The sequence below is a fragment of the Mus caroli genome, unplaced genomic scaffold (genome assembly GCF_978045245.1).
Source record: "Mus caroli unplaced genomic scaffold, Mus_caroli_1 scaffold_11, whole genome shotgun sequence".
Lineage (NCBI taxonomy): Eukaryota > Metazoa > Chordata > Mammalia > Rodentia > Muridae > Mus > Mus caroli.
In genome coordinates, this window is record NW_028227266.1 from 46,821,844 (window position 1) to 46,834,032 (window position 12,189).

General features: G+C 45.6%; 1 protein-coding gene across 1 annotated transcript in view; it reads right to left on the bottom strand.

Moving 5' to 3' along the window:
- Positions 1-1,180: 1,180 nt before the first annotated feature.
- Positions 1,181-12,189, bottom strand: part of Htr3b (5-hydroxytryptamine receptor 3B) — a 29,023-nt gene continuing 18,014 nt past the window's right edge. Inside the window, exons 5-9 of the mRNA XM_021173291.2 lie at positions 11,640-11,809; positions 10,728-10,885; positions 2,323-2,533; positions 2,028-2,210; positions 1,181-1,416 (exon numbers count right to left, since the gene is read on the bottom strand). Coding sequence (XP_021028950.1) covers positions 1,181-1,416; positions 2,028-2,210; positions 2,323-2,533; positions 10,728-10,885; positions 11,640-11,809 — 958 coding nt within the window. The remainder of the gene's footprint in view (positions 1,417-2,027; positions 2,211-2,322; positions 2,534-10,727; positions 10,886-11,639; positions 11,810-12,189) is intronic.

Consider the following 12,189-nt stretch of genomic DNA (forward strand, 5'->3'; position numbering starts at 1 on the left):
CCAGGAAACTGGATGTCTGACCACCCTCAGTGATGGATAGAGATATAGATGCCCAGGGAGGGCCCAGACAGGTTGTCTGACCTTGGGTGGATTTTGTCCCTCGGACTTGAGAAAGCACCTCAGACACTTGTCCATCAAGCAGTGAGCTGGAATGAAGTGCTTTGTGACTATTGTTGCAGAGTCCCCACATGTAGAACTCTAGGGACCTGGGCTAGGTGTGGGGGAAGCAGAAAGAGCAGACAGGAAACTGGAAGCCCACACTTACACCGAAGACTCCAACCAGAACCGTCTGTTGATAGCAGGCAAGTCTCAAGTTTATTTTCATCATCTATTTTGTACTTTTCAAGATGCCGTTGAGCCATTTGGCTTGATTTTGCCTTCATAATTCTATGATATAGAAAGAGTAAATATTGACAACCCCTGCTTTAAATAAGGCAAACTGAAGTGAAGTCTGAGGTCTCTCCTAAATGGACAGTGATAGAACCAGGCTCAGCGTCAGGGGCCGGAAGCATGTAGCCCATTAGGTAATCTCTGTCTGTCTGTCTGTCTGTATGTATGTATGTATGTATGTATGTCCCTCTTTTTCCTCATATACACACATGCATTAAAAAGGCTACCAAATATTTAAGGGGAGAAGGATATAAAATAACATGAGACCAAAGATAGAATTGAGGAGACAGTCATGTATTGATGAACCTGGAGGATTTAAGCAGGTTTGAGCAGGGCTTAAGCCAAGCTGACATATAGACTGTTGAAGCAGAAGATATCAAATGGAGCTGGGCATGGTGGCACAATACATGCAGTCTCAGCAATTGGAAGGTAGAGGCTGGAATGTCAGGGGTTCAAGGTTAGCCTGGACTATAAGAGACCCAGCTTCAAAAATCTAAAAGCAAACTTTTTTTTTCCTTAAACCTAAGTGTACGCAGTTGCTGCTGGCTCAGGGAGAGTGAAAGCTTGCTTGTCACTGCATACTCTATTCTGTTTAGACATCTTTATTATGAACATGTATGTTTACTGGTTTGGTCAATAGCCAATAAGATTCTTGTCTCTGTAGTCACTGAAAAGAGACAATAGCATCCTGGAGGCTACCCACCCCTTCTTTTCAGACCCTCTCCAAACACTGTTCAGCTTTCCCTACGTGTTGTAACCCCACATCAAGTGAGACCAGAGGTCTCCATTGTCACATTCTGCTCCACAGTGCCCAGAGAGAGCATAAGGTGACAGTATAGAGCCCCAGCACGGCAAGGTAGATTCGGAAGAGCAGCTGATCAAAGCGGTACAGGATGGCCAGCCACTCCACCTCCTTCTGGTGAACCTGATCCCGAGTTCGAAGAGAGTTGTTGATGGACCGGAACTGGAACCAGAAATCCTTCAGAGTATCTGATGGGACCTGGTGCTCCTGACAGACCGGGGACTCTGTGTGATAGAGGGGAGCACCCTGAATGAACCAGGAACTACTTGTTCTTATTCTTTAAGGAAAAGTCTTTGCTGGAATTGGGGACTCTCACCCTGCCTGGTTAGAAGAGGCACAGCCAGGTTGAGGGAAAGCTCAGGGAAAGTGGCAGAGCTGCACTGTGTTGAGGGGTGTGTGGAGGCTGCATCTATCTAGAGCTAGAATGATTCTCAAAGCTCTTTACATAAAGGAACCAGAACCCGACTATTCATCTTCCTCCCCCATCTTTGTGTGCAGTCTCTGTGTGTATAGTGCGATGTGTTCTCTGTGTGTGTGCGTGCACGCGCGTGCTTATATGCTGGAATTCCACAACTTTTGAGTTCATGGCTCAGTCACTCTTGTGGAAATGAAGTAAACTAGAGGTGACAAACAACCTGAGCTTTAAGCTAAGATGACCTCCAGCAGGAGGTAGCCTTCAGTTCAAAGAGGAAATCTCAAACACAGAACAGGAGCTGAAAAGCACAAGTTTCCCATCATTCACTTAGTCCAGACACAGCCTGTTGATCCCTCAGTGGAACCAGGTACTCAGCATAACAAAGCAAGCAGCATGGGAATATCAAGGCTTCTCACAAACCTGTGACTTCAGCATGTGGAGCCCCGAGGTACAATCTAGACTCATCAGCATCAGAGTCCCCTTGAAGGCACAAAAGAGGGCGTTCTTGCCCACTGTGCCGCTCCTCATAGAGGAATTTGATCAACAAGATGGATTTGGATAAACTGAGAACCAAGAGGGCCATGCAGACAGTAAAGAAGACCCCTGTGGAAGGACCAGAGCAGAGAAAAGGAGTTAGCAGCAGTCTTACATGTGACATGCAGATCTTGGCCAGGAGTGGTCTAGGAGGGTGTCAGGTGACATTGGGGCTGCTTACCAATCAGAGGTGTGCACCCTGCACTTCTTGGCACTTCATCAGACATGTTGACCCTGAAGACTGTATAGCCCACCAGCACACTGGTCTTGAACACAATTCTTGCACGGCAGTTGGGGGGCAAGTAGAAGCTTCCCAGGTCCACGAGCATCAGGAAGATGCTAGGTATCAAGAGGCTCACAACGTAGGCCAATGGACATCTGCGGATCACTACCTGGCAGGGAACAAGGGAGCTTTCCAGTCTAAGCAGAAGACCTAACACTTGGCTCAGCACACAGCACTTAAGTCCCACCCCTTGTGTGCAATGAAAAATGGTTATGTAGTTTATGGTAGGGATGTGTTTGAGGCAGACTGATGTGCTGGTAAATGCCATAATCTCAGAATTTAGGGAGCTGAAGCAGGAGGATTGCTACTTTTTGGAAGCCAGTCTGGACTACATAACAAGACCCTGTCTCAAACAATACACACACACACACACACACACACACACACACACGGCTCTTTTGTGGTTCAAAAAGATGGAAAGGTACATTTTCAATAGACCTAGCAATGCTGTTGTGTGTGCATGTGTGCACAGATGCACGTCCATGCAGATAGATGCAGAAACTATGGCAGGATGTCAGGTGACCTCCTTTATTATTCTCCGAGTCATTGCCTGAAACAGGGCATCTCAGTAAACCAGAAGCTCAGTACTTGGCTGGCTAGCCTGTGAGTTCTCTGGCCCACCTCTGTCTCCCACTGCTAAGGTTATAATTGGGGTTGTAGCTCAGCTGGTAAAGTGCCTGTCTAACATGTACAAAGCCCTGGGTTCTATCCCAGTACAGCATAAACTGGAAGTGTTGGTACATGCCTTTTACTTAAGCATTCTGGAGGTAGAGAGACAAGAGAATCAAGGTCCCATCTCTGAGGTGGTGCTTCTCCTCAGGGCTGTTAATAAGGATTCTCCTGAGGTAGACATTCAGTTGAGCCTGATGGAGCAAACCAGCATCCTCATTCCTTTGCTGCTGGATTGGGACCAGCATTCTTAACAGCTCCCATTTCTTGGGTTTGCCAGACTTGACACTTGACTGCTTTCTATGTGTTAGGTCATGTGCTGGATGCTTTTACATCTATTATATTATTTGTTTTCTTCTCATAGATTTTTTGAAGTACTGCACCCTTAAATAAGTTGAGTCAGTGACTGAGCTGTAATGTAACCCCACATCTTCTGATTCCTGGAGTTCATCAGCTACAGCCTAGCTACAAATCAGGCTCTGTCCAGATATCAGAGAGGAGACAGGACGACTCTGGGAGAAAAATACAAAGAAATGAGCACAAACACAGAGGAGGTATAGAGGCCGGTGATGGGGAAGGGGGAGCAGGTTGTCTAGGGGAGCCCACCACACACCTTGTTGATGAGAGCTGAGGCTCCCTAGCCATTGGATCTGGGAACATGTCCCGATTCAGTGGAGCTTGGCAGGCCAGAGCTGTTTGGTGGATTGTAGTCTGGCTGTTGTCTTCCACATTAAACATAATTGGCTGCAAATATCTATACCAGTGCAACACACATTGCTTTGCAATAATTTGGTTAAAACACATTTCTATCAAAGTGCAGTCAACAAGAACAAAAACCACAATGAACCATCATCAACCTGCTGCATCTCTGTTGGGCTGTGATGAGGTAGCTACAAGAGACGGTGGGGGGAGAAGGAACACTGAATGGCCAGAGGCCCAGAGGGCTTTATGTTGTGATCCAGCCCCAGATGCTGATGATCTGGCCTCTTAGAGTGGAGGATGGAGGGATCATACCTGCTTGGGTAGAGGGAAGAAGTGGGATTACCCTGGAAGACTTCATGGTAGAGATTGCATGAGGTGGGAGAAAAGCCTATGAGTGTCACCCTAAAGACAAGCACAAGGCATGTCAGTTAATTGGGAGGACCCAGGTCTTCTTACTTTCTTGTGTATGTATGTATGTGTATGTGTACACATGAACATGTGCATGTGGAGGCCAGAGAGCAACTTTAGGTGTCATTACCAAGGAACCATCTGTCATTGGCTTGAAACTTACTAAGTAGGCCAAGCTGACTAGCTGGGAGCCCCAGGGATCTGCCTGTCTCTACCTCCCCAGTGCTGTGATTACAAGCACACAGGACCACAACAGCTTTTCATGTTCTGAGGATTAAACTCTGGTACTCTAGTTTACAAGTCCAGCAGTATACCAACTGAGTTATTTCCTCAGCCCCTCCCCCTCCCTTTTAAAGAAGCAGGATGCTTTTGCCTTGCCAAACATCCCAGGTACAATTGAGCTCCTGTCCTTCTGAATCAAGTTCTGACGTAATTAGCACAGGTAAAGACGATTCCCTTCCACCCAGATGTAAACAGAAAACATAGGCTAAAACCAAAGGCGAGTAAGTGGTGTGGTTCCTCAGAGACCTGGTTTCCAAGGAAGTATAGATTTATCGGGCCCAGGTCCCCAAGTGTCCAGGGTGGAGGGAGGTCTGAGAAGACCTATGAAGTTCATGGCTTTTGACCTGGACATATACACCTGGCCCTGAACTTGAAAGGATCTTTACTGGGTCTCAGTAGAAGTTGAAAGCAGAAAGACACAGGTATCCCATTAGGTAATTAGCTTCTGCTGTCGCATAAAACAAAGAAAATTTTCCTATTTCCATCTATCTTACAACACTGGAAAACTGACTATGCCTTCTAGAAGATTCTAATCTATTCTGTCTTTAACAAGGAAGCAACCATTCCCAAGAGAAACCAAATAGTGCCACAGTTTGGGGTTTCTTCTAAAACAAAGGACCTACTTTGCTCTTTGCTTTAGAGTCAATGCCTCCTGGGGATTAAGTTAATGCTCCCCTATTAACCTGGTACAGCCTTTAAAAAGTGAGATAAAGCCGGGCAGTGATGGCGCACGCCTTTAATCCCAGCACTTGGGAGGCAGAGGCAGGAGGATTTCTGAGTTTGAGGCCAGCCTGGTCTTCAGAGTGAGTTCCAGGACAGCCAGGGCTACACAGAGAAACCCTGTCAAAAACAACAACAACAACAACAACAAAAACAAACCAAATCTCTAATTTTATTATTGTTTTCTGAAATTTGTATTGTTATCTCAGTCGATCTCCAGCTTTTCCTTTGTTCAGCAAACATTGAGCATGAAGAGCCTGCTGACAAGCTACACTGGAGACTTAGTGCCATGAGCAGGGCCAGTCCCTGTCCTTGCCCAGACTTCTGAGTTTAGGAGCCAGACTTTGGTGGCTGGTGAGTCTATAGGCAGAAAGGAGCCTTGTTCCAGAATGAACCAAAACCAAACCGGAGTCCCTCTCTAATTTGCATGATGACACTGAAGACTTCCTCCCAAGCTTAGGTGCTATTTTATGCAGTGCTGGGACTGAGCCTAGGGCTTCCTGCATGCTAGGACAAATACCCTACCAAGTGAGCTGTACCTCCTTGGGCAGATTTTGATGTCTCTGTTAGACACCAAGAGCCTGAGCCTTTCTATTCCTCTCTGAACCTTATATGCTTGGCATTGTCCTAGTTAGCTTTTTTTTTTTAAGATTATTTATTTATTATATATAAGTACACTGCAGATGTCTTCAGACATACCAGAAGAGGGCATCAGATCTCATTACAGAAGGTTGTGAGCCACCATGTGGTTGCTGGGATTTGAACTCCAGATCTCTGGAAGAGTCAGTGCTCTTAACCACTGAGCAATCTCTCCAGCCCATCCCAGTTAGCTTTAACTGACAATTTGATTCAGCCTAGAGTTATCTAGGAGAAAAGCCTTGACTGAGGAACTGCCTAGATCAGATTGGTCTTTGGTCATGTCTTTGGGAGATTGTCTTGATTATTACGTGATGCAGAAGGGTGCCCATTATGGGTGGCACCATCCCTAGGCAGGTGGTCCTGGGCTGTATAAGAAGGCTAGCCAAGCATGAGCCTAGGAATGAGCAAGTCCGAGTGCAAGCACTCTTCTTCTGGGGTTTCTGCTTTAGGTTCCTGCCTTGCATTCCTACCCTGACTTCCTTTGATGATAAGAGTGTAACTTGGAAACGTGAGCCAAATAAACCCTTTCCTCCCCAAGTAGCTTTTGGTCACAGTAATTTACCCCGGCAACAGAGATCAAATTCCAACAATCCTTGAGCCTGAGAAGACAGATGTTCCCTGAACTCCAGCAGAGTCTGTTACTGATGCTACCTTTACTTCCAATAGAATGGGGTGTGACATTAGCCCAAATGGGGGCATCCCACTGGGGTCCGTCTTCATATGGACTTAAGAACCGACGACTCCTGCTTCTTGTGAGGGGAATGTGCCACCTGCTCAGTAAGACACTATTCTCTGTGAGCCTGCCCTCAGCTCATCCTTCCTCGAGCTCATCATTCCTAATGGACTAAAGGAGCTGGTGCCTTTAAATTCCACAGAAAAGGAAGAAAAAGCACTTTAGTTTCAGTCCGTGTTCTCCATTAGACACCCTTCAGGTGTTAGCAATATTATGCCACAATTTCATTATCCATTAAAGCCAGGTAATAATAAGTACACAAAGGTATTTGGAGCCTATTGATGTTAATGAAAGAGATCAATCTAATTCAGAATGTGTGTGTGCAGAGCTCCTTGGAGATGGAATAGGCCCCAAGGTTAGCCTATAATTGCCTCCTTGATGGTAGACCCCACCAGTACTCAATTTTGCATGACCGTCTTTATGACATACTTGGAATTTTGACGCCCAAACTCACGCTTCATACAGAAACCCATTTTCCTCCCCTTCCAAGTCCTTCCTAATACCCCCAGTTCGGAAAGAATGGGAAAGTTGCTGCCATTTAAGTGAGAGTCTTGCACCTGAGTGAGGGCTTTGGGGATGTAGACTATGGGTTGGGATGGATTCATTTGAAAGTTTGTGATTCCTGTATTCATTGAGCACCCCTAGAAAGTCTCTAGAGCTTAAGGTTCCTTCCCCACCTCCTCCCTCTCCTTAGAAGGCCAGCCTGTCAAGTATGAGCCTCAATCACATTATTGATCAAGGACTTTTGAAGGATGCCAGGATGCCTTGGGTCCTAAATTTGAAATATTCAATGGACATCTCAAGAACATCATCCTCATCTAGAAAAGGCACGAAAATCATGATGGAAAAAGAGACTGAGCAAGGCACTGCTCGTTCCCAAATCTCCTTTTCATTTCCCCAGCCTTATGTGAGTTTTCTTTGCCTGCTGAGCCCCTTTCCGTCCAAAATGACGTCTCTATTTTCTTCCCACCTCTGCCCACTCTTGCAAGGTCATACAGAAATCGAATGTCCATCCTGCTGTGTTCTGGAAACCAGCACCTCCAATATGTATTGGAAGTAATCTCCTCTCCCATGGCTGTTGGACTGGGTCCCAGGCTGTACACAAAAAAATCCTTGCAGACAGAAGAGCTTTGTCTGGGCCCCCTGTGGAATGTAGCTGGATTCTAAAGTGGCTGTGGTACCCTGTGATAAGCAGTATGTGTCCCAGCACTAGTGGCTATGATTGTGCTCTCTGGAGCTAACAGCATCCAAAGCAATTGATGCCAGATAAACAGTAGCCGTGTGTGTGTGTGTGTGTGTGTGTGTGCGTGTGTGTGACAGTACATTTTGAAGAGACAGGACATTTTGTCTCTCTTGCTTGTTCCAAATGTCCTTAGCTCTGCCTGGACACAATGAGTGATTAGATTAAGAGGAAAATGGTCCTTTGCTGTCAGGACACCAATGAGCCCACTCTTAGCACGGAGTTGGACTCCAAATACTACAGTACTAGCCAGGAGCTTTTGTACGACACCAGGATACCTTGGATGCTAAATTCAGAATGTCTTACATGGTATTAGAGAACAATGAAGCCAGGCACGGGTCACATGGCAACCATGGGGTGAGGGATGGAGCTTGGGAGATGGAAACCAGCGAGGGTTCTGGAGCATGCAAGTCTTTCCAAAGATGCAGGATCACTTCCGAGTCTGGTTGATAGGATTTGTGACTTTACTGGGGATTCTTCGGGGAATCAGTTCCAGAGAATCAGAGTATCAGGTAGAAGCCAGCCTTGCCAGGTAATCTACCTTTAGCCCTCAGAGCAAAGGCTCCTTGGAAAAAAACTTCCAGGCCACGGAATCAAATGCATGTGTCCTTCTTCCAGGACAACATAACAAAGCCTTCTCTTCTACAGGGTGGGGTACCTCCCATGAAGCAGACAGACCCTGCTGCTCTCAAAAAGACAAGCTAATATTTAGGGGAAAGACTGACATGTAATTGGAGAGAGAGAGAACAAACACGGGGGGCACACACACGCACACACTCACACACACTCACACACACACACACACACACTCTGTCATTTACCTGCCGCCTCTTGCCTCGGCCTGTCTCCGTGCAGTGCAGGTAATGAAGTGCACAGCGCTCCGTGGAGTGCTTGGTAGGTGACTGGTTCCACCTTGCACGTGCCATTCCCTCACATTTCCCTTTAATGTTCTCCATTATTTGGGCTGCATTAATAATGTTTGCAGGCTGATATCTTTAAAATTAATGAGGTGTTTACTCCTAGCCAAGAAACTCATTGAAATTAAAAAAAGAAAAGAAAAGAAAAAGAGAGAAAGAGAGAAAGAAGGCGTTCTTTCCCCGCACCCCCTCCTCTCTTTTTCTTACTGAAAGTGAGTGGACAGGAACTGGGGATGTGGTCAGTGGTAAAGTGCTCGCCTGGCACGAGAGAGGCCGTCCTCTCGTTCTAGCCCTGGGATCACAAAACGAAGACGTGAGAGTGGACACACAATGGACACGTTGTTAAACTCTAAGTCAGACAGAACTTTGATCCAGAATCTCCTGCTCCACAAGCAGGTATTGAAATAGGCTGCCTATTCCAGAGGGGTGGCCCCGAGGGAGGCTCAAACCCCAGTGCTTTAAGGCCCAGGGTTAATGGACATTTTTCTAGAAAACACACACCTTTCAATCATGAAGGCCACTCATGCCCTCAGTCATGCTTAATCTCACTCTGATTCTTTGCATCTGTGTTTAGTCTGGTCAGCAGGCACCTCCTCATTGCCAACGCCTGTTTCTGGAAGAATCTATGTCACATGCATTCCTGACCTGTTTGCAACCTCTATTTTCCAACTAGAGTCATTCCTTGACATGAATACCACCTTCCCACCCTGTCTCAAATGGCACCTTCACTTTGTGCAGCAAAACAGGGTCCTCTGCCGAATCCTAGCACTGTGAGTCTCTACGTGATGTGAACCTGCCTATCTACCTATCTCTTCTTTCTTTCTCTTGTTTTTCTCCTTCCTCCCTCCTTCCCTTCCTCTTTTCCTCTGTCTCTTTTCCTTCTTTTTTTGAAATAGAATCTCATGTAGCCCAGGATGGCCTCCAAAATCAATCCAAACGAGGTGGTTTGCTAGGAAAGCCAGAGGAGCAGACAGACGCTCTGCAGGAAAAATGGTGGGTACCACCGTCCTCCTCCCAACCCCTCAAGACAGACAACTTTCCCTGGGAACAGTTTGGCCAAGAATACTCCCAGGGATGTGTCAAAGCATCATGTTAGCATACCTACTGCATGCTCTGGTCAGCAGTTGTTCTTCTGACCTTGAAGCTTGCTTGCTCTATCTCTGTCTGCCTGTCTATCTATCTATCTATCTATCTATCTATCTATCTATCTATCTATCTACCTATCTCTTCTTTCTTTCTCTTGTTTTTCTCCTTCCTCCCTCCTTCCCTTCCTCTTTTCCTCTGTCTCTTTTCCTTCTTTTTTTGAAATAGAATCTCATGTAGCCCAGGATGGCCTCCAAAATCAATCCTAATCCCCTGGCCTCCACCTTCCCAGTGCTGGTATCACAGGTGTATGCTGCCATGCTTGCTTTATGTGGCCAGTGAGACTCATGTAAGCTACCAACGGAGTTACATCCCAACCCTACTCTTTGTCTCTGGGGCCATGCAGATGACTGTCCACTCACCCCTTCAGATATTCGGATTAGTAATATGACCATTTTGTGTATCTGCTTCCAAAATTGATATTTTTCTCAATTAAAAAATGGGACAATTATATTCATGAGAGAGCTTTTTGTTGTTTTTTTTTCCCCCAATTCGTTGTCATGCTGATGATGTGTAGATTGCTTTGGGCTTATTTTCGGTGGCGATTAAAAATGATAGTGTTTGTATAAGCCAAGAGGTTTGGCGATTTCTGCTGTGAGATGGGTCAGAGCTCTGGAATCAGTACACCCTTCTCTCTGATTCCCCTGTAGAGGATTACAGAAGATCTTGTGCTACCAGGCTCAGGATCTCTGCGCTCAGAATCTGGTGCACAGGTGAAGGGCAGAGCCATCACAACATGCTGTTCTCAGGAGGTAATGAGGACCTGTAATCCAGCAGATTCCACAGCTCAATAGAGAAGGTCAAGGACTGCAGAGGCTAGGGTAATGGGTGGGTGGGAAGGAAAACCTACGTTGAACTGAATCTGTGCGAAGTCTCCAGCGCTGCTCTGCAGGATGTGGTAAGTAGAGGACACAGAAAGAAGCTGCCACTCACTGTCATTCATAAAAGCCCTTTTGTCATTCTCGATGTCTTCTCTATTCCTCAGGAAGCCCAGGTCTATGTCTTCCACTAAAAGTCAACAGAAATAATGGACACCCTGGAAGAGACATGGGGCCAGCACCACCACTTTCCCAACTCCCAGTTTTAGCCCTTCCTTTTATCCCGACCCACACCCCTGGCATTACCAGTATTTGAGTTAGAGAGTAGCGGTAGGGAACAAAAATATTTCTAATTTTTATGGAACTATAAATTTAGAGTTTGAGGCCTGTTCTCCACAGTGTATGAAGCATGTCCTGTAACTTCTAGAACATTCTCAGTGGTGGCAGAATGCTGATATTTTATTGACAAATTAACAGCCCTGATGGGTTATAACACTGTGCCTTGTCTGAATTCTAGAAGAACCCACTGCGTCAAGAGGTTTTTGTTTTTGTGTTTTGTCTTTAATCCTCCAGTTTCTACTCCAAAGTCCTGGGATTTCAATCATATGCTTCCACATCCAGCTGAGGTTTATTTTATAATTTATTTTATTTTATGTACATTGGTGATTTGCCTGCATATATGTCTGTGTGAGAGTGTCAGATCTCCTGGAACAGGAGTTACAGTTGTGAGCTGCCATGTGGGTGCTGGGAATCGACCCCCAAGTCCTCTGGAAGAGCAGCCAGTACTCTTAACCACTGAGCCATCTCTTTAGCCCCTGAAGTTTATTTTTAAATAATCAATTATGTGTAAGAATAAAATAGATCTGAAGTTAATATTTCACCTATGTATGCCCATACAGCATGTGTTCCCAGTAGACTGTCTCTCTCTCTCATGGTTTATTTACCTGTGTGCAGAATGCTATTAAAGGTGAGGCTGCAGTTCTGGATATCAAAGGGGAAAGCATATGTCTGCAAACTGCATGCGGAGACCACCTGGATGGGCTTGTGGTTTCTAATGGTGCCAGAAGAGTTCACGTATACATAGGGCAGGTCAGGAGATCTTTCGACGTCCACACTATTTGAAACACAAGAGAACCCTTTATGAAGAAGACCTTAGTCATTTTGAACATACACAGAATTGGCTCTAAGGTGGTAGTGACCATGAGACCCAAAGCTACACTTAGAAAAAAAAAGGACAGAATGATACTTCCTGTGAGATGATTGGTCCTGAAGGATGCATTCAGAAATGGTGAGTCTCACCAATTAACTCACTTGCTGCAGCTACAGCATAAATAGGAACTCCAAACACCATTAATCAAATACATATCTTTTAAAATATATTTATCTTATTTTAAATTTTATATATATATAGTATGCACATATGAGTGCAGGTGCCCACAGTGAGCAGAAGAGGGCATCAGATCTCCAGGAGCTAAGCTACCCAATATAGGTGCT